Below are 23,248 nucleotides of genomic sequence, written 5' to 3'. Positions count from 1 at the left end.
ATGAGACAAAGTGTATGTGAACTGCTGTATGGAAAATGAATTTGCTCTATAAACTTTCACCCAAATCACACACACACACACACACACACACACAAAAGGTCAAAAAAAAAAAAAAAGAATCACAGCCCCAGATCTAATGCCATTTGTAGTGTTTAGCAATTAGATTAACAGCTCCTGCCCAACTCACAGAAGAAACTTCTCTTAGGAGCTGGCATTACAAAGCTCAGGGGCTGACCTCCATGTAAGGAATATGATGATGCAGCCTGGCCCCAGCACTCTTCCTGAGCTCTAAAATGTTCATCCTCCATTCTCATCTCCCTTCTACCACTCATTCTAATGTTTAAATCAAATACCCACTGCCAATGAGTTGACTCCAACTTTATAGGTCAGGTTAGAATGACTCCATAGGGTTTTCAAGGCTGTACACCCTTATACAAGCAGACTGCCTCATCTTTCTTCCACTGAGCAACTGATGGGTTCAAACCTCCACCCATTGAATTCGCATCTGAGTGCTTTAACCACTGTGCCACCAGGGTTCACGCACAAATATCCTGGGCTAAGGCTGGCAATTATAGTCCACCCAGAGGTGCCTCAGAAGAAAGGTTTGGTGACCGACCTACTTCCAAAAAACAGCCAATGAGAACGCTATGGAGCACAGCTCTAATCCCAAACATATGGGGTCACCATGAGTCAGAACTGATGTGACAGCAACTGGTTTGTGTGTTGGTGGATTTTTTTTTGTTGTTGTTGTTGTTGTTTAATATTTTAGCAGATGCTAATGATGTATATGCTATTTCTTCAGCATATAATCACAATAATTAATATTAGATAGTAGTGTTATTTATCATATATACATTTTTTTCAAAGGGCCCTTTCATTCACAGGAATAATATGAATTGTCAGAATTTCAAGAATACAGTCAGGTCAGTCTGAAGAAATTGCAGTTAGGAAGGCCTTTCTCTTTCCTGCAGTAAACTCGTTCTGAGTCCACCATTTTCTACCTTATGCATTGCTTTCTTTTCCTCCTGTTTTACTTCTCCTTTCTTTAATTCTCCTATTATGTTCTTCTATTTCATTCCTTTGTTTCATATTCTACCCACCTCTGACTTATTCCAGAAACATTTAAAGAAATGACCTGATCCTCTAGATCCTATTCACAGTAGGGAGATTGAGGGGGAGGGGAGAAAAACCTTGACTGCAGTTTTAGATACCAAGATCTGAGCCCACTTGCTTATTTTAGCAGCTTCAATGGATAAAGAAAATGCCATAAATGGAGATCCTCAACTCAACTGTAAATGGTATCATGTAAAACCTGTACAAATTTGCCAAGATGCTCCTATGACTGTTAGTTTAGTGAGTGGTAAAATGGGTAGAACAATGTTTATTTAATTTATATCTATAAAACTAACACAGAATTCATAAAAACACATCTGGATATAAGAGATTTGGGGACAATATCACAGCTTCCTAACAGTATTTTGAACACTGCCATAGATGCTCACATCTACATTTTCAACATCATTGTGAAAACCAGCTTAAGCTAATAAAATATTTGCCATATACTTCACACTAAACAGAACTGAAAGAGATTAGATTGTTGGTGGCAAACACCTCTTTTGGAAATAAGTATGAGTAAGCAACACACGTCAATCAGTCTCTTAAAGAACAAAATACATTCTTTAAAGTAGGGTGCCAAGAACCATAGCTCTTGAACAGTATGTGGCTCAATAACTTTTTCAACAACCTTGAGAGCAATGAGTCCTGATACTACTACTTCTCACACACACACACACACACAAAAGAATTAAAAATATAAATAAAAGTCTTCATGCTGCCCTATCCAAGTGGGTCACTGCTGTTTTTCTCTTTACTCAGCCTTAGCTATGGAGGTCTGCCAAGCTTGGCTGTGGTCCGCTGCATATTTTAAACGCTGGGAATGTTTATGGCCATAGAAGGTCAGAGAACACTGCTACCAAGCAAAACTGGAGGCACAAACGGGAAAGACAGAGGCTAAGATTTAGGTCATCTCTGGGGAGAAGATCTCTGTTTACTGTATACTTATTGTTTATTGGTACTCATGCTTTTCCATGTTCTAAATTAAGAGCAGTATTTTAAGCACCTTAAAGGTGCTTTGCAAAATTTTAAATAAAAGTGATCCCAGTATCATAGAAACAGCAGAATTGCCATCTTCTGTAAACAGAACTGGCAAACATTTCATAGGTCTTAAAATACCACCTCCTTTGGTTTCCCGCCACCATCCCACCACCAAGGCCTTTATTTCCTTTCCAGAGTTCCTTAAAGCAACAGCCCAAAGTGCACTAGGAAGATTTGTGGGACATAGTGATACTACAGAGACTGGGAGAGGCTGGCCTGTGGAGATGTAACAAAACTAAAAACAAACTCACTGCTGTTGAGTCTGACCTAACTCATAGCGACCCCTCCTTGGGTTTCCGAGGCAGTATCTCTATGCAAGTAGATTGCCCAACCTTCCTTCCGAGGAGTGGCTGGTGTGTTTGAACCACCAGCCTTCTGGTTAGCAGTCAAATGCCTTAGACACTACACCACCAGAGCTCCCATACATAGTGTAATTTCTTTATACAGAAGCCTTAAATTTTGACTTTGAGTAATTCTCACAAAAAGGCATTTCTACCCTCTCACCATCTGCAGGGGCAGTCAATGGACCAGTGAAACACACATAATCAGTTCTATTGATATTTAAGGAGTTTTGGTGGCACAGTGGTTAAAGCAGTCAGCTGCCAACCAAAAGGTTGGTGGCTCGAACCCACCAGCTGCTCTGCGGGAGAAAGGAGAGGCAGTGTGTTTCTGTAAGGATTTAGTCTTGGAAATCCTATGGGGCGGTTCTACTTTCTCCTATAGAGTTGTTCTGAGTCAGAATTGACTTGATGGCAGTGAGTTATTGATATTTAACCTTGGAAACCCTATGGAGCAGTTCTACTCTGCCCTGTAGGATTGCTATGAGTTGGAATCTACTTGATGGCTATTAGGTACTTGGTATGGTGATGCAGTGGTAGAATTCTTGTCTTCCATGTGAGAGATCTGGGTTTAACTGCCAGCCAACACACCTCAAGCAAAATCACCACCCATCTGTGGAGGCTTGAGTGTTGCTGTGATGTTGAACAGGTTTAAGTAAAGCTTCATACTACGACTAGGAAGAAAGGCCAGACAATCTACTTTCAAAAAAAAATTGTCAATGAAAACTCTATGGATCACAATATTCTAACTTCATTATACATGGTGTCACCATGAGTTGGGGGCTGTGATACAATGGCAGCTAACAATAACAGATATTTAATTATATTGATGAGTTACTTGGAAAATATTCAAAGATTAAGAATCATGGTTCTATGTATGTGCTACAGATATATTTCTTGTAGTAGAACAATTTAAATCTATCCATATTCCTTTATGTATATACCAGCAAGTTAATGACTGCTAGTTGCCTACACCTACCCAGTCCTCCCTTCTTCTAGGAAAGAAAACCTCAATTCTTAGCCAGAAACATTTCTGTCTGGAATAAACATTATATTTCCATGCTCCCTTGTCAGATGTGGTCACATAACTAAGTCTGGTCAATAAGATGTAACAGAAGTGTGTGACACTTTTGCAAACCATCCTTAAAAGGGAAGGATCATCCCTGGCCACTGCCTGGAATGCAGATTTTAGAGCTGGAGCTCTAGCAACTATCTCAAGGTTAAGAATGGAAGCCAAATGTGGATCATTAGGGAGCAGGAGATATGAATTCACATCCCCAATGATACTCCAAAGAGCCACCACATACTCCTCTTCTACCCATGCCATGTTCTTATACAAAAGAGAGATGCAAAATCTATCTCATGAAGCCTCTCGTATATAGACCTTAGCTGTCTAATTTATGGCAGCTGAACAAAATATTAACTGCTGTATCTATCATATAGTCCAAGGACCCTGTCTGCTCTGGGTTAAAAACATCTTCCTTCCTTCTTCAGAATGTCTTCCTCATTCATCTGTAGCCAAATAGAACCCATGTGAAAATAATTAGTCCAGCATCCTTCCTACAAGATCATCTTTGCCTTTGCACATTATCACCAACCCCTGCATTTTGTCACTGTAATTCTAACGGTTCAAATCCTGGTACTGGCCATTACTTGAAATCTCAGTAAGAAAGCACACTGGGTTTAAGATAGCACTCCCTGGGTGGTACAAATGGTGCATGCTCTCTGCTAACCAGAAGTTTGGTGGTTTGAGTACACCTTGAGGTCCTTAAAGGAAACGCCTAGTGATCTACTTCCAAAAAAACCCATCATTGAGAACCCCAGGGAGCACAGTTCTAATCTGACACACTTAGGGTCACCATGAGTCAGAATGAACTAGATGACAACTGGTCGGTTGGGTTTATGATAAGGTCCATTACTCATCAGAGACTGGATGGGCTCACAACTTTCATCCTTGTGTCCAAGACCAAATGGGTCCCTGTAGTAAATTAATTACATTAATGCACAAAATGAGTAACCTCTTTTCTTTAATCATTATAATCAATTATAATATATCATAAGGATTATAATTGTGTGCTGGAAAATGTCCTTTGATTTTGTAAGCACCCATAAGTGTATCAAGAACATTCTTAATAACATTAACAATATATGTCACTTACTAATAAATACTATGTAACAGTTTTTGTACTATTTGGGTGGCACTCTGCCTGACACCTATTATGTGGAATTCAAAATAAATGTTATTATCTCTATTTTACAGATGAGGAAACTAAGGTTCTAAGGGTTTAAGACCATGTAGCCAGTTCGTAACAGTGCTTATAGCTGAACCCAGAATTGTCTGTAAGCTTAAAAATCTCTCTCTTACACAGTACTATCTCCCAAAATGCTAGATAAAGTAATCTTGAAAGAATATTTATTTTTCTTTTTTCAGAATTACAATGAAACATTCAGACTCTACCTTTATTATATTAACATGAGTATTTTGCAAAGAAAAACAAGAGCGACAAAAACAAAAAGGATTTGTTCCACAACTGGTAAATAATGCTAAAACACAAATGAAACAAGATACAAAATTGTCCTTCCCTCAGTAAATTCATATTTTACTAACAGCTTCAGTTTCAGTATGACCTATATGTTTCCATAACCAGGGTCATTATGTACCTTTCAATCCTTAAATACCAACATTAAAAAGAAACCCCTACAATGATACATTTTTGTATAATTACATCTCTGTAACCTACTGCTTTTCAAACAAGGCTGAGTTATTTTCCACCTCTTTTTTGAGCTTCTTCTTCAATAAAATTAAAATTTTATTAGAATTAGAATATTTAAAAAAAAATCAAGCCCTTAAAGTATTTAATTGAATACATCAAGCAATTTAGCCAGAATTGAAACAATAAATGAGTTAACAAAAAACAGAGGGAAGAAATCAATATTTCCATTAAAAATAAGACATGTGCATATATGTATATATGTGTATTTCCATTTAATTAAACATATACACACATATATATAAATGAAACAATTACAATTACGTTTAAAGTTTATCATTAGAATAATACTTTCATAGGCTGCTCGAAACTGAAGAATTAAAATATACTGATGGTAAGAAAGTCAAAAGGAAGGTTAGAGCTCCCTCTTTCTTCTTCTAAAAGAATTCACCAAAGCCCCTCTAGGAGACCAATGTTATAAAACAGCCCAATAGACTCATGCTCAGAGCAAAGTGTCTCCCTGGTCTCTGTACACATGCTACAAACATTAGAGTACATTTATTGGTAGTTCATTATTCATACATAGCTTAAGTAGAAGGCGAAAAAGCCCTCTGAAAAGTCAGAATACTCACAAAGCCATTTCAAACTGTTCCAGCCACTTTTTCTTTAAATCTTTTGTTTTGCAGTAAAATTCTAACCCATTTTGTCCTTGGATGTGGATGAGGTAGAAACCATAAGACCACTGTTAAAATCAAAATGATCTGAGTTAACATTTATCATTAATTAATAACACCATGCTTCCAAATTCATCATAATCATACAAAAAAAAAAAAGTAACACTGTCAACATATAGACTGTAACCAATCAAGCTTATTATTGTAGTGAACGTCATATCTATGACAATTTCTGTGTTGTTGTTATGTGCCGTCGAGTTGGACCTGACTCATAGTGACCCCTCCTTGGGTTTCTGAGGCAGTAGCACTATGGAAGTAGATTGCCCATCTTCCTTCCAAGGAGTGGCCAGTGAGTTTGAACTGCAAGCCTTCTGGTTAGCAGTCAAGTGCCTTAGGCACTACGCTACCAGAGCTCCTGACAATTTCTCTAAACAGGTGCATTTTACTGTCTCCATCACTAAGACATTAGTGCCTAAGGCACTTGACTGCTAACCAGAAGGCTGGCGGTTCAAACCCACTGGCCACTCCTCAGAAGGAAGGTTGGGCAATCTACTTCCGTAGTGATACTGCCTCGGCAACCCAAGGAGGGGTTGCTATGAGTCGGGGCCGACTCAACAGTACATAACAACAACAACAACAGATCAACGGTGGCAGTGTCCAGTTTTGTGTCACAGAGGCTTGTTCTCAATCAATCTCTAAAAACAAAAACACCAGAATTGGCAAGCACATTCTTTATGAACATTCAAAGATATGACCACAGTACAGTTATTAACTTGCAAGAATTTACCTTTTTATTTTCTTTATCAGTTGTAGGATTGTTGGCTATCTTGTACTGCTGAAGATCTATTATTTCCTTCATTTCATAGTTATCACCTTTTCTTTTACATACAATCACTGCCAAGTCAAATAAGAAGATATGCCTGTGAAAGAGAGAGAGAGAGATTGATTAACTGACTGACTGAAATGGCCTGGAAGAATACGTGTTAATTTTTTCCTGAAAAGTTTTAATTTAACCAACCAAACTTATTTTTCCTTTCAATTAAAGACAAAAAGAAGCGTTGTACATTGAAAAGAATGAGATTGGAAGTTATAAGAACTGCATGTATCCTGGTATCGTTGTTGTTATGTGCCGTCGACTCAGACCCGACTCATAGCGACCCCTCCTTGGGTTTCCGAGGTGGTTTCAATACGGAAGTAGATTGCCCAACCTTCCTTCCGAGGAGTGGCTGGTAGGTTTGAACCACCAGCATCCTGGTATCATAAAACCACACACACACACACACACAAAAAAATCATTGCTGTTGAGTTGATTCCAACTCACGGTCATCTCATGTGTTACAGAGTAGAACTGCTCCGTATGCCAATTCTTGGCTATAGTCATTACAGAGCAGATTCCCAGGCCTTTCTTCTGCAATCCCACTAAGTAGATTCGAACTACCAACTTTTAGATTAGTAGATCAGAAAAACAAACCCACTGCCATCGACTCCATTACAACTCAGAATCCCATAGGGTTTGCAAGGTTGTAAATCTTTACAAAAGCAGATTGCCTCATATTTCTCCCAAAGAGTGGCCAGTGAGTTTAAACAGCTGAGATTTTGGGAATGCTTTAACCACTGTGCCACCAGAGTTTCTTAGAGTGCAAACCCTTTGCCCCTTTGCTGAATGAATGGCCTTACTGTATCTCAGTTATTTCATTTAAAAAATGGGCAAAATTATCATAAACACAATATACACATTACAGAGTTACTATAAGGATCAGCTAAGATAAGCCACAAAGCTGTGTTCATGAGCAACTACTGCTTTTTTTGTTCTTTAAAAGCAAAAAATTTACAGAATAATAATGACAACCAGATCCATCTTCTAGTGAAGTTACCAGCAGTCAGCAAGAATGCCCTGAGAGGATTCAAATTAATCCGGTTCACAAACTCACTTCAATTCCCATGACCACCTGCTGAGATTGTATTATCATCTTCATTTGACTAAATAGAGAGGAGTTAGACACTTTGCTCCAGGTCACACTGCTCTGCTCCAGGGCCAGGACAGGGTCATGCTCAGGACTAACTGTGGGGCCCAAGCTCTGAGCCTCTACGTTACTGCCTCATGATTTAATCGGCCACCTGGAGATAAATTGAGCAGTGTATGGGCAAAAAGTAAATCAGCAAAGTTACAGTAAAATTTAATGCTGATATTTCTCTTTTTTTCTCAGTAAAAACAATGAAATTTGGGAGAGAAAGCAAACCTTATAGCCTTATCATCCAATATTGCAACTTCTATCTTTTCATAAATTCTCAGTGATTAATATACTTTTTTACACAACAGTGATACTGAAGATGTACATTCACATAGGACTAATATTTGAATCACTTTCAAAGCCTATTCCTCCCTGAGATTAAAGGACGTGTGACTTCTGGGAGCTACGAGGCCAGGGCTTCAGAGTAGAAGCAAGAGCTGATGCTGCCCCCTGCTGGCTGACTAGCTCTTCTCCAAATATTCCAGAACATGCCCATCTTGGCCACAGAGATGGTAGCTGTTGGTTGTAATGTCATTGTTGTTACATGCCATTGAGTCAGCCCAACTCATAGCGACCCCTCCTTGGGTTGCCGAGGCAGTATCACTACAGAAGTAGATTGTCCAACCTTCCTTCCAAGGAGTGGCTGGTGGGTTTGAACCACTAGCCTCTGGTTAGCAGTCAAGTGCCTTAGGCACTATGCTACCAGAGCTCCTTGAAATGTCATTAGATAAGTACAAAAACAAACCAAACTCATTGCCATTGGATTGATCCTGACGCACAGTGACCTCTATTGTGTTTCTGAGGTGGCAAATCTTTATGAAAATAGATTGCCCCATCTTTCTTCTGTGGAGTGGCTGGTAGGCTTGAACTGCCTACCAGCCTGGTTAGCAGTCAAATGCCTTAGACACTGTACCACCAAAGCTCCTTCATTAGGTACAAATACATGTATAAATTGGTATTTCTTGTTGTAGTTAATCACCATTGAGTCAATTTTCACTCATGGTGACTCCATGTGCGCAGAACTACTCTATAGGATTTTCAAGGTCATGACTTTTTGGAAACAGATCACCAGGCCTGTCTTCCAAGGAGCCTTGGGAAAGGTCCAAACTGCCAACATTTTGCTAGTTGTGGAGCATGTAACCATTTGCATCACTCAAGGCCTCATTAGCCATACTAGTATCAACTGGAAAATCACATATATATAATCAGAGACACAAAGTCATGTTAACTAACCTTCAAGGACTCTACCTGCAAATTTCCTCAAGAAAATCTCATTAATGGTCCTCATTCAGACTTCCATCTTAGGGCATTTTTTGTTATTTTAAAATGCATACCAAAAATATCAAACAATTGTGTTTCTATGGAAGGCATCTGTTGTTACTTTACCTGTATTTATTTTAACATGAACTTTTTCAGCCTAGCTGACCTCGTCTATATTTGTCATCTCCTTCTCAAGAGCTTACACTTAGACAAATCAATAGAAATCAGAAAAGAATGACAGTATCTGACATACCTATATTAGAAAATCTTAAAAACTCACAGGTTGGTCTGTCCTGTATTTTTCTTCTTTTTTATCCCTCTCCTTTGTCTTAGAGAAACTGTTTAAAGTTTTCTCAATTTTCTGATACCAAAAAAACTAATCCCACTGCCAAAGAGTCAATTCCAACTCACAGTGACCCTACAGGACAGAGTAGAACTGCCCCATAAAGTTTCCAAGGCTATAATATTTATGAAAGCAGACTGCTACATCTTTTACCCACTCAGCAGCTCATGGTTCCAATCACTGACCTTTTGGTTAACAGCCTAATACTTAACCACTATGCCATCAGGGATCCTTAATCGTCTGATAATAATCACTTATTTTGAAAACAAGAATTACTCCTCTTCTCTCACCTTTCTTGCTTTGTATGTTTGTCTAGAGTGGTTATGCGAATTTCACCATCTCCCTGAGGCCGTCCAAAAAGCAACACTGGTTGGTTCTAAAAGATAAAATGAACATTTCTGAGTTCTGTATAATCACATATATAGAGAAATAAATGCTAAAAAAGATGCTTTCTAGAGACAATTAGCTGATTACATTATAAATATTATCATTTTACATTTTTAAGCACAGGTCCATATGACACACTTTTAAAAACAATTGGTCCTTTATCATTTCAGGGCTTTATGAAAGATATTAATTATTCTTAGTATAATCTTAATGAGTAGTAAGCTACCAAAAGAGCAAAAAGTCAAACTCACTGCCATCAAGTCAACTCTGTCTCATAATGACCCCTTTTGGATTCACGAGATGGTAAATCTTTAAGGAAGTAGATTGCCAGTCTTCCTTCCACGGAGTGGCTGGTGGGTTTGAATCGCCAACCTTCAGGTTAGCAGTCAAATGCCTTAGGCACTATGCCACCAGAGATCTTTTTAAAAGAGCAAATCCAAAACCAAAAAAACAAAATTCACTGCCATCAAGTTGATTCCAACTCATAGCAACCCCTCCTTAGTTTACTGAGGAGGTATCTCTATGGAAGTATATTGCCCAGTCTTCCTTCTCATGAGTGGCTGGTGGGTTTAAACCTTCATCTTCTGATTAGCAGTCAAATAGGTTGGAAAAATTCAAATCACTAAGGAGGTACAGAACTAATATATATTGAACAACTACTGTATGCCTCTCACCAAAGTAGATAATGATGGCATAGACCCTGGCCTCGTGGAGAATACTAACTGGGGAACAAATATTCACAGCAGCAGATAATTACAAATGCACAGCTTGTCATGAAGGCAAAGACTAGGAGTATGCAAAGCAAGGGACCTACTTTGGCCTAAAGGGTAAGGGAGGGCTTCCCTGAGCTAAGATGTCAAAAATAAAATGATTAAATATGATGAATTATTTAATCAGAGATAATCAAAAGAAAATTTTAAATGTTTATGAATACCTACTGTACAAGATTTTAAAGGAATAAAAAATTGGCTGAAAAATTAGGACTAACATCTAAAAGATTCCATTCTAATGAAGGAGACAGAAGTGCAATTAACTGTAGTATAAGGAAGTATAAAAATCAGTGCTAAACAGCTGTCCAGGCAATGTGCTGTGGAATTACAAAGAAGACAGGATGATTGGAGATTAGGGAAAGAGATTTATTTTCATTGGGTTTTGAGGAACTTGATAGAGAAAAATGGGAGAAGATATTCTAGGCTCTGAAGAGATTATGATCAAAGGCAGACCTATAAAAATGTATGGCAAATCAGAGACCATAAACCGCAGCAGGGTAGCTGCAACGTAAAGTATGTGGGCAGATATAATGGATGAATGAGCTCAGGAAAACAGTTTACAGCCAGATCACTGAGGGTCTTAAATATCATGCTAAGGAATCTTGAAGACAAGAGAAAATGTTCACAAGCTTGGGAAAGACAGTGAGTTGAGCAATACTCATTTTGGAAATGTAACAGTATGAAGAGACTCCTGTGACTGCCTGGTAGGGATGATAGGGTCTTGAAATGAGAAAGCGGTTGTATGAATGAAAAGAAAGAGACAGGCACAAAATGTTTCAGAGAAAGAAGCAAATAAAACTGCTCTACCAAAAAAAAAAAATTTCCGTCTTCATTGCCAATAGCCTAATCTAGACCAGACAACCATCATCTCTCTCAAAACTACTTCAAAACTTTGCAAACTTGTCTCTTTGCTTAAAAGATCGTCTTGGAATGTGAATCAGATTTTTCACACTTCCTGATAAAAAACCCTCAGTAGCTTCCCATTGCACTTACAATAAAATCCAAACACTATGTCTTGGTGTCCAAGGCCACAGCACACAGTTCCCCGACCCACCTCTCATTCCTTGGCGCTCATCACTTCTGCATTCAATCTCAATCTGTACTCACTTTTCCCTTTCAGCTTCAGGAACACACCTGGCTCTTGCTAGTCTCTGGGCATTTCACTTGTTTCTGCCTTGACACCCCTCCCCGCCCCATCCCTGTGTGGCTTCTTTCTTTGCATCCTTCAGGTCTCAGTTCAAATGGCAAATGGCTTAGAAGGACTTATTCTGACCATTTTATCTAAATTAGGACTCCCTTATAATCCTGTTGGGAGCTCTGGTAATGTAGTGTCTAAGGCGTATGACTGCCTAACCAGAAGGCTGAAGGTTCAAACCCACCGGCCACTCTTCGGAAGGAAGGTTGGGCAATCTACTTTCGTAGTGATACTGTCTCAGAAACCCAAGGAGGGGTCGCTATGAATCGGATCCGACTCTATGGCAGTAAGTTTTTTTTTTTTTTTGGTTTTTACGATCCTGTTACAGCACCCAATCTGTAGCACTAATCTCAATGTGGCATTTTTTTTTTTTTTTCTAATCTTTATTGTGATTTGGGTAAAAGTTTACAGAGCAAATTCATTTTCCATACAGCAGTTCACACACATTTAATCTCATGACACTGACTGCAACTTCCCACAATGTAACAGCTCTTTCCACTTCTTCCCTATAGTTAACTCTTCCTATGTCCTTCCCACCCATGCACTCCTGCCTCCTGAGTAGTCTCCCTGTGCATACACTACCCTTCTGTTCTCCCATGATTGATCTCTCCAAGGAATGTATCTACCTGATGTAAATGTTCAGTCCCTATGCCTATTTTTTGGCTGGAAGCCAGAGGAGTGAGTTCAATTCCAGACCTGAAGAGTAGCTAGGGACTCAGGGGTTTCACCAGGCTCTATCAGACTAGCAAACCTGGTCTTTTTTAAAATTTTTTTTAATGATTTTGAGTTTTGTTCCACATTGTTCTCTCACTCTTTCCAGGATCTCCTACACAGATCCCCCCTCCAAGTGGTCAACAGTGGTAGCTGGGCACCATCAAGCTCTTCTGGTCTCATGGTCATAAACACTGAGAATCACATGGTCTACCAGTCTCTTGGACTAATTGTTTCCATGCGTCTTTGGTTTTCTTCATTCTTCTTTGCTCCGGACATGAAGAGACCCATAGTTGCATCTAGGTGGCTGATTGAAAGCTTTTAAGATCCCAGTCGCTACTCACCTAAGTAGGATGCAGAACAATGTTTTTGCATAGTATGTTATGCCAATGAGCCTGATGTCCCCTGCAACCACGGTCCAAGCCCACAGGTCTAACTAGTCACTCCCTGCAAGTAGCTGGCTGAGGCCAAGAAGTCACCACAATCTTGTCCCTTGTCAGCTCTATTATATATACCTGGCCATTCTTATAGCACATATGAATATGCTTGTAGAGACATCATCTGCCAACCCTATACATGGTCATGGGCACACTCCTCCCTTTCTAGACAAACCTGATGGCATTTTTAAGCTCTTTTTTTTTTTTTTTTTACTCTTTCCTCAATCATGAAACCATGTTGTTCATAGTTATGGCCCAAATACCAAATAAATTGTCCAGCATGTAGTAGTTACCTGATAAATATATGTTAAATGAATAAATGAACAGGAATCAGCCATGAGTATGCATATGGTTGAGAGAAGAAGGAAAAAAAATGGATACCAATTTTTAGTGCTTAGACTATTGGGAGCTCTGGTAGCATAGTGGGTAAGACACTTGCCTGCTAACCAGAGGGCTGGCGGTTCAAACCCACCAGCCACTCCTCGGAAGGAAGGTTGGGCAATCCTATTTCCGTAGTGATACTGCCTCGGAAACCCAAGGAGGGGTCGCTATGAGTCAGGTTTGACTCGACGGCACATAACAACAACAACAACAACAGACTATTGGGAGAAGGGGCACAGTGTGACTTGGGTGATGGCAGAAAGTTGCTAAAAAATGATAAGTCATAGGTACGAACAGACATCCACCTGGATACTCAACTAGAACAATTAGAAAATAAACCTGGGGGCAACAGAAATGAGAAAGTAAACTATCTTTTCCTCAAAAACAACTCCTAGAATGCCCCCCAATTTGGGGACGGGGGGATTGAATGGAAGGATAATTACATACCAAATTTTCTATAGATAGCTGAAACTGTTTAATTTCACGTAAGGTCTCATTATCTCTTTTCACTTCATTCACATATTGTGCCAAGTCCTAAAAAATAGAGAGAAGGGTACAAAAAGAAGGCATGCTAATATTAGAGAAGAGACAAGAACTGCTTTGAAACAAAAACACATCATTAATTCCATTAGTGGTAAAAGTAACCACTATAACTTTTCAATAACAATAAAACGAACATTCAATCAATCAAAACATCTCAAAGGCAATCTAAAACTGTCTGGAGAACATCTGAAAACTTAAGAGTTGTCATCTACCCACCCCTGAGAAGAACAAGGATGCTGCTGCTGTACAAAGAAAAACCAAGTAACATGTGCCACCCTGCAGTACAATAGCACCAACAATAATCAGGTCAGAAGAATGTAAATTCCAACACACTAATAACTGACTTGAGCGAATTCTATTTTAAAATGGGTTAGAATAAGGGCAATGATGAAGGAAGGATTCAAGAGGGGAAAAGTAACTGAAAGTCAGACAACGGATCTGGTACAACTACTTTGTAGAACCAGTTAATAACCTTAGTTACTGACAGCATTCAAGCAAGGCAGTTTGTTTGATTTTAAAGAGTTTAAAAAAAGAAATGAATAGTGAGAAACTACAAAGCACAAAAATGAAATACAGTGAACAAAAAAAAAAAAAAAAACCCACTGGCTATGTTTCTCCATGTGTCTCTACCTATTTCAAAATGTCTTTTCTTATATTTGAGGAAACATTAGCTAATCTTTCCATACTGTAACTAGCTATTTTTATGATGTGTGCTCCAGATTTTCCTGTTTTTGAGCTCTTCTTTTTTCTCTGTCCTCTAAATGCAGCTGCAACAGTAAGAAGGGAAATCTGACAGACAGCAGCTCCTAACTCTGCTCTAAATGGAAATCTGACTTTTCATAGGATATGTGCTTAAATGATTTATTTTAAAATTAGAAATATAACTTTCTTAGAATAATGAATAATCATGAGATGTTTCCTAATGTTGTTGATGTTTGTTGTTAGGTCTCGTCAAACCAGATCCAACTCATAGCGACCCAGTGTACAACAAAACACTGCCCAGTCCTGCACCATCCTCACAATCATTGTCATGCCTGAGCTGATCATCACAGCCATGGTGTCAATCCATTCTTCCCTTTTGCTGACCCTTGACTTTCCTGAGCATGATATCCTTCTCCAGGATATCATCCTCCAGGATATCATCCTTCTCCAGGATACCCCTTCTGACAACATGACCAAATTATGAGACAAAATCTGGCCATTCTCACTACTAAGAAGCATTCCAGCTGTACTTTCTCCAAGACACATTTCTTCTTTCTTCTATCAGTCCATAGTACTTCAATATTCTTTGCCAACACCACAACTCAAATGAATAATTCTTCTGTGGTCTTGTTTATTAATTGTCCAGCTCTCACAAGTATCCATTTCAGCTCACTAATGCCTAGGATATCAATCTTCATGCATTCCATTTTATTTTTGACAACTTCTAATTTTTCTAGATTCATACTTCAGATATTCCATGTTCCAATTAACAATGGATGTTTGCAGCTGTTTCTTCTCATACTGAGTCATGCCACTTCAGCAAATGGAGGCCCCAAAAGCTCTACTTTATCCACATCAGTAAGGTAGGCTCTACTGATGAGGCAGCACTTTCTCAGTCATATTTTAAGTGCCTTTCAAGCTGAGGGGCTCATCTTCCGGCACTGTATAGGACAATGTTTCAGGGCTATTCGTAAAGTTTTCCAGTAATATATCAGACAGTATTTCACTAGTATTCATAAGGTTTTCACTGGCCAGTTCTTTGAGAAGCGGATGGCCTCTTCCTTCTTCCGAGTCTGTCTCAGTCTGGACGCTCCACCAAAACCGATCCACCATGGGCATCCACCATGGACAGCCTCCAGCCTCACAGCAACATGCAAGCCACCAGAGTACAACAAACGGACAGACAAGTTCGGCTCCCTTGGCTGTTTCAACTGCTCTGCTCACTTCCTGGACTTCCCACTACCTGTTCCTGCTTGCCCTGTCTGCCACTGCTCCCTGCCGCCTAGGGCTGTCCCCCACTCTCCTTACCTGTTTCTGCTGCCAGCCCTGTCTGGAAGTGCTTCCTGCTGCCGTGGGGGCTGTCTCCTGCCTTCCTTACCTGCCCCGGCCACCAGCCCAGATACCATAGTTTGGGTTAAGTGCACCTTATTCTTCAAAGTGACATCTTTGTTCTTTAACACTTTAAAGCAGTCTTCTGCAGCATATTTGTCCAATGGAAATATGTTGTTTGCTTTCTTGACTGCCGATTCCATGGGCATTGATCGTGGATCCAAGCAAAATGAAAGCCTTGACTTCAATCTTTCCTCCATTTATCATGATGTTGCTTATTGGTCCCACTGTGAGAATTTTTGTTTTATTTATGCTAAAGTGCAATCCATACTGAAGGTTAAGGTCTCCATTCTTCATCAGTAAGTGCTTCAAGTCTTCTTCACTTTCAGCAAGCAAGGTTGTGTCATCTGCATATCACAGGTTGTGAACCCTCCTCTAGTCCTTTTGCCACATTCTTCTTCATACAGTCCAGCTTCTCAGATTATTTCCTCAGCACACAGACTAAATGTAGTGAAAGGATATAACACTGACACACACCTTTCCTGTCTTAAAACCAAGCAGTATCCCCTTGTTCTGCTTGAAAGACCGCCTCTATGTACAGGCTCCTCACAAGCACAATTAACTGTTCTGGAATTCCTATCATTCTTTGCAATGATTTGCAATTTGCAAATCCCTAATTTGTTATGATCCACACAGTCAAATGCCTTGGCATAGCCAATAAAACACAGGTAAACATCTTTCTGGTATTCTCTTATATCAGCCAAGATCCATCTGACACCAACAATGATATCCCAAGTTTCATACCCTCTTCTGAATCCAGGTTGAATTTATGACAATTCCTTGTAAATATACTGCTGCAACCATTTTTAAATTATCTTCAGCAAAACTATACTTGTGTGTGACATTAATATTTTTTTTAATATAATTTCTGCATTCTGTTGGATAATCTTTCTTTGGAATGAACACAAATACGAATCTCTTCCATTCAAGTGGCCACATTTCTTGGCATAAATGAGTGAACACCTCCTGCACTGCATTCATTTGTTGAAACATCTCAGTGGGCATTCTTCAATTCTTAAGAGTCTTGCTTTTCACCAACCCTTTCAGTACAACTTGGACTTCTTCCTTCAACACCAATGGTTCTTGATCACATGCTACCTCCTAAAATGGCCAAATATCAACCAGTTCTTTTTCATACAGTGACTCTGTGAATTCCTTCCATTTTCTTTTGATGCTTCCTGTGTCACTCAGTATCTTGCCCATAGAATCCTTCAATAGCAACTCAAGAATTACATTTTCTCTTCATTTCTTTAAGCTTGAGAAATGCCATGTTCTTCCCTTTTGATTTCCTAACTCCAAGTCTTTGCATCTTTCATTATAAAACTTTTCTTTATCTTCTCAAGCCAACCTCTGAAATCTTCAGTTCAGCCCTTTTACTTCATCATTTCTTGCATTTGCTTTAGCTACTTTTCATTTAAGAACAAGTTTCAGAGTCTCTTCTAACATCCATTTTGATCTTTTCTTCCATTCTTGTCTTTTTAATGACCTTTTGTTTTCTCCATGTATGATGTCCTTGATGTCGTTTCATAACTTGTGTTCAATGTATCAAATCTATTCTTCAGATGGTTTCTAAATTCAGGTGAGAGGTACTCAAGTTTGTTTTTCAGCTCTCACAGACTTGTTTTAATTTTCTTCACCTTCAACTTAAGTTTGTGTATAAGCAATTGATGATCTGTTCCACTATTGCCCCCTGGCCTTGTTCTGACTAGGTATTGAGCTTCTCCTTCATCTCTTTCTATAGATGTAGTCAATTTGATTCCTGTGAATTCCACCTGGAGAGGTCCACATGTATAGTCACCATTTATGTTGTTGAAAAAACGTATTTGAAATGAATAAGTTGTTGGTCTTGCAAAATTGTATCATGCGATCTCTGGTGTTATTTCTATCACCAATGCTATATTTTCCAACTACTGATGCTTCTTCTTTGCTTCAAACTTTCACATTCTAGTCACCAGATTATCAACACACCTTGATTGCATGTTTGGACAATTTTAGACTGCAGAAGTTGGTAAAAATCTTCAATTTCTTCATCTTTGGTTTTAGTGGTTGAATAATAGTATTATTATTATTATTATTATTTATAGTATTATTAATAGTATTATTATTATTAATAGTATTATTAATAAGAGTATTATCAACTACTGTTCTTTGTGGGATATTATCCTATCACTGGCAGCATTGTACTTCAGTCTAGATCTTAAAATGTTCTTTTTGATGATAAATGTGATGCCATTCTTCTTCAATTTGTCATTCCTGGCACAGTAGACCATATGATTGCCTGACTCAAAAGGGCCAATGCCAGTCCATTTCCGCTCACTAACGCCTAGGATATTGATCATTAGGAGCTCTGGTGGCCTAGGATATTGATCATTATGTGCTCCATTTCATTTTTGACAAATTTCAATTTTCTTAGATTAATACTTCATATATTCCACATTCCAAATAATGTTTTCAGTTGTTTCTTCTCATGTTTTGAGTCATGCTACATCAACAAATGAAGCTCCAGAAAGTTTCAGTCCATCTACATAATTAAAGTCAACTCTATTTTGAGGAGGCAGCTCTTCCTCAGTGTGTTTTGAATGCCTTCCAAGCTGAGGGGCTCATCTTCTAGCACTATGCTTCCCTGCTATTCATAAGGTTTTTAATGGTCAATTTTTTCATAAGTTGACCTGGCCACGTCCTTCTTCCCAGTCTGTCAGTCTGGAAGCTCCACTGAACCCTGTCCACCAGCAGGTGACCTTGTTGGTATATGAAACACTGGTGGCATAGTTTCCCATGTCACAACAATACACAAGCAACCACAATACACCAAACTGACAGATGAGTGGTGCTGAAATCAACTAAATAGTAAAGCAAACACTGAAACTGCTACAGGAACCCAAATAAGTAATTGTGCATTGCTATGAAGAGTCTCATTAGCATTTTGTTTTCAAAAGCAAATGCTTACTTATGTATTAAGTTATGGATAAAAAGTATTTCAAAATCATTTTCATTCAGTATAACATGAAAATTGGGATTTTATATATTTCTCAGTATGTTCAGAAAGTCTGCCTTTATCCATTTGTTCATGAGTTTTCCCATTTACCTAAAAATAGAAACCCAAATTGAACTCACTTGTATTGACGCACAGCCTTCACAATGGTAAGGTGGGCTGATAGCCTCATAAAGAAAATAACTCACACGTGGCTTTCCAAGCTGACTGGCTGACTCTACAGAGTCAACAGTTTTCTCTTATTAACCATAAAAAGATGTGAAATAGAACCATTACATTAAATATTTCTGGTCATTATGAAAGCAGTCATACTTGTACAGAATTTATTGTAATAGATTCTTTCGTTTTATATGTTTTTGATTAAATTAAGTCCATACGAAGATACACTTCAATAACAAATAGCCAGTTCCCCAACCAAAAACATTATTCATATAATTATACATATAATTCATGCATATCCTATATTCATACATATACATGCATGCATATATATATGTACGTGTCGTTGTTGTTGTTATGTGCTGTTGAGTCAGATTCGACTCATAGCCACCCCTCCTTGGGTTTCCGAGGCAGTATCACTACAGAAGTAGATTGCCCCATCTTCCTTCCGAGGAGTGGCTGATGGGTTTGAACCGCCAGCCTTCTGGTTTGCAGTCAAGTGCCTGAGGCACTACGCTACCAGAGCTCCCATATATGTATGTATGTATGTATATATGTATGTATGTGTGTGTGTGTGTGTGTGTGTGTGTCTATAGTGTAAATATATATACAGTGTAAATTCTATTATTTGTAGGCAAGAATAGAAGGTATAAATAAATTATTTATATACTTGTCTTACCTTCATCGCATCAAGAGCAAGTTTCAGATTTGCTTTCTCCATGGGATCAGTGGTATGTTTGACCAGTTCCTATTTAAAAGATAACAATTCTTATTACTACTTTCATGCCATTAAAATCAAGACATAAGAAATAAACCAATTAAATAACCATTATCATTTTTTTTTTTGCAAAATAATGTGATAAAAAAAATTACTTTCATTGAAAATTTTTAGCAACTGTAAGAAGACCAAATGGATACCAAGAGAACATGAGACAATACTCGGAAACATTTTCCTACCAAAAATGAATCTGAATTCTGTTCCCACCATTGCACTAACATTGCTTCCCACATGTCATGAAACAGCCCCTAAATGCCAATCGAACTAACACATTTTAGTCATTATCAAACTCTGCTTCTCTGTAGCTTTAGATTTTGATGGCCATACCCCTCCTTTGGTTTCAGTGGTATCAGGATCTTCTGTGTGTTGCTGTTACTGTTTATTTATCCATCCTGAATTTTTGCCTCTTCCTCAATCTCTCTCACAGGTTCTTCTCTTTTTATCTTCAATTTAGAAAGATATTTTTCCTAGATTTTCACTTTAGTCCTTTTTCATTCATACTTTACATGTTCTACAAATTCTATTACAATCACTGCCATCACATTAACTATCACCTAATAGTTGATGGTTCCTTGTGATCTGAATTCCTCAAACTTCTACAGCTTCTCTCTCTCTCCCCCCACGTCCACTCAATTTACCTATATCTCATTCATACTAAATTACTTTCAATATCCAAAATAAGTTCTGATCTCTAATTCCACTGGGCATGCTGTTTTCTCTCCTTAGAATGAGCTTTCTCATCCACCCATCAAACTCTTCCTCATCCTTCAAAGCCCAACTCAAGAAATATTTATCTGTGAAGCCTTCTTTTACAGTGTTCACTATTCCTGCCCCCAACCTTCTCAGGCATAATTAACCAGGCCTTCATCTGTACCACCTCCAGTGGCTTACATTTCTTTATTCCCATCTAAATGGTGTGTTTCTTCATTACAGGGGCTATCTTACATTCTGAGTGTCTAATATTGTGTTTGCCACAGGGGAACAACAAAAGCAACAATAAACAAAAACCTAAACTCATTACCATTGAGTCAATTCTGATTCATGATAACCCCATACATTACAATATACAACTGCTCCATAGGTTTTTCTGGCTGTAATCTTTATGGAAACGATCATCAGGCCTTTCATCAGTGGCACCTCTTGGATGGGTTCAAACTATAACCTTTAGATTAGTAGTTAAGTACAAACCATCTGCATAACCCACGACCTTTGACACAGGGGGCCACTCAAAACTCTTTGCTGTGGTTAAAGCACTGGGTTGATAACCAAAAGGTCAGTGGTTCAATCCCACCAGCTGCTCCATGGGAGAAAGATGAAGCAATCTGTTTCCATAAAGATATACAGCTTTAGAAATCCTATCCTATTCTGTCCTATAGGGAGTCAGAATCAACTCAATGGCAGAAAGGGTGGTTTGGGTTTTAATGTTTTTAGTTGTAAACAGACCTACAGATACTGAATCTGTAAGTGCAACAAACCTATTAAAATTGTATTCCCTTATCTCTCTTTTTTGTTTCTCAATTAAGTATAGCAAATTAGTCTTCAAAGTTTCAAATTCCCCATTATAAAATATTCTAATGCTATAAACCTGTGATTTCAACTCATCAAACATTTCAGAATAGATTTCTCCACTATACCAAAAAAAAAAAAAAAAAAAAAAAAACTTGCTGCTGAAAACAAAAAGGGACTCCTAGAGACCCCTCCTTGGGTTTCCAAGGAAGTATCACTATGGAAGTAGATTGCCCAACCTTCCTTCCAAGGACTGGCTGGTGGGTTTGAACCATCAGCCTCTGGTTAGCAGTCAAATACCTTAGGCACTACGCTACCAGAGCTGCCTTCTTCACTACAGTATACTAAAAAAAAACAAACCAAACTCACTGCTGTCGAGTTGGATCCGACTCAGAGTGACCCCTCCTTGGATTTCTGCAGTGGTATCACTATGGAAATAGATTGCCCAACCTTCCTTCCAAGGAGTGGCTGGTGGGTTTGAACCACCAGCCTTCTGGCAGCAGTCAAATGCCTTAGGCACTATTCCACCAGAGCTCCCAAAGTATACTAGTAAGTAAAAAATGTCCAAATTCATAGCCACATTTGTTAGACAAATTTCTAGACACTAAAATAAAATAAATGGATTTTACTCAATACTAGTTCAAAACAAAACAAAAAAAAATCTAGAATTTTTATCTATGTGTGCTCCCCTAAATAAATCTTTTCCTATTAAAGTCATAAAAGAAAATAAAATATATTTTTTAAATTTAAAATATGGAGGAACCAGAAAGGAATTAGGAAAAAAGTTACCTGAATTTCTAAAAAGTATAGCTGCATTTTATACTTTTAAAAGTTTCTAAAGTCTTAAGTGAAACCAAAATAGATATTTCTTGAAAAGTACACCTTTTATATTCTTCAATCAATATTTGACTATATCAAATTTATAAGATAAATTATTATCTTATTTTCCACATGTCTTTAGGTCCATGATTTTTAGGTCTCAGAATCTGATGGCCAGAGTCTTTTTTTTTTTTTTTTTTCATAAAATCCAATTTGATTAAGTTGCTTTGAGCTTAGGTCTCATAAATGTTTTAATGCATTTTTAAGAAATAATCTGAGTTTGAATTTTTCTGATTTCTCAGTAGAACAAAAATAGAGACAAGTAATAATTCTGTGGTTACAGTTCAAGAAATTTAATATACACGTAAGTGTCATTTAACATCCATAATACATTCTGTGAAATAGGACGTTATGTGATTTGGACATTGTACGTACGGCATTTTCATGTACTTAGCAATTAGACATGTCTAAATCGAAAGCAATAGCATTCACTGATTTTCCACTTATGTGATGTTTAATAACTTTAGTTTCACTTCCAAATCAATACTTTTCTTTTGCCTCTTGCTGCTGCCTCGCTAGCACTGGTCTTGCTACATCTGGGAGCCATGATGTACTTCACAGTAATATTTTCAAAAGAAAATTAAAAGAGAGATATCACTACAACACTCTAGAGACACACAATATACAAGATTTGATGTTGCTGCCTATGAGTTGAAGCATACCCTGTTATATGGTAAAGCTTTTATTTGTAAATAGGGAAAGTTCACATTAAAATAATGATAGAAAGTAAGCACAGTTCATACATAAGCTAGCAACACAGCCATTTATTATGACTATCAAGACATGTATTATATACATGTACTATACCATTATACACCCGGCTGTGCAATTACTTTGAATACAAGGGACATGAAACACACATGTTGCATGCGGGAAGCCGTTGCTTTTGCTACATCTGGTTATGTCTACTACATCCTGTTCTTCAAT

General features: G+C 38.2%; 1 protein-coding gene across 1 annotated transcript in view; it reads right to left on the bottom strand.

The window, feature by feature from the left end:
* VAV3 (vav guanine nucleotide exchange factor 3) overlaps positions 1–23,248 on the bottom strand; it is a 539,901-nt gene that overhangs the window by 232,150 nt on the left and 284,503 nt on the right. Inside the window, exons 11-15 of the mRNA XM_042782103.1 lie at positions 19,838–19,906; positions 13,821–13,907; positions 9,783–9,868; positions 6,665–6,797; positions 5,836–5,945 (exon numbers count right to left, since the gene is read on the bottom strand). Coding sequence (XP_042638037.1) covers positions 5,836–5,945; positions 6,665–6,797; positions 9,783–9,868; positions 13,821–13,907; positions 19,838–19,906 — 485 coding nt within the window. The remainder of the gene's footprint in view (positions 1–5,835; positions 5,946–6,664; positions 6,798–9,782; positions 9,869–13,820; positions 13,908–19,837; positions 19,907–23,248) is intronic.

The sequence above is a fragment of the Orycteropus afer genome, unplaced genomic scaffold (assembly GCF_000298275.1).
Source record: "Orycteropus afer afer isolate SDZICR_OR568_19922 unplaced genomic scaffold, OryAfe1.0 scaffold00010, whole genome shotgun sequence".
Classification (NCBI taxonomy): Eukaryota; Metazoa; Chordata; class Mammalia; order Tubulidentata; family Orycteropodidae; genus Orycteropus; species Orycteropus afer.
The sequence above is the reverse complement of the archived record's forward strand: the minus strand, read 5'-3'. Positions and strand labels throughout refer to the sequence as shown.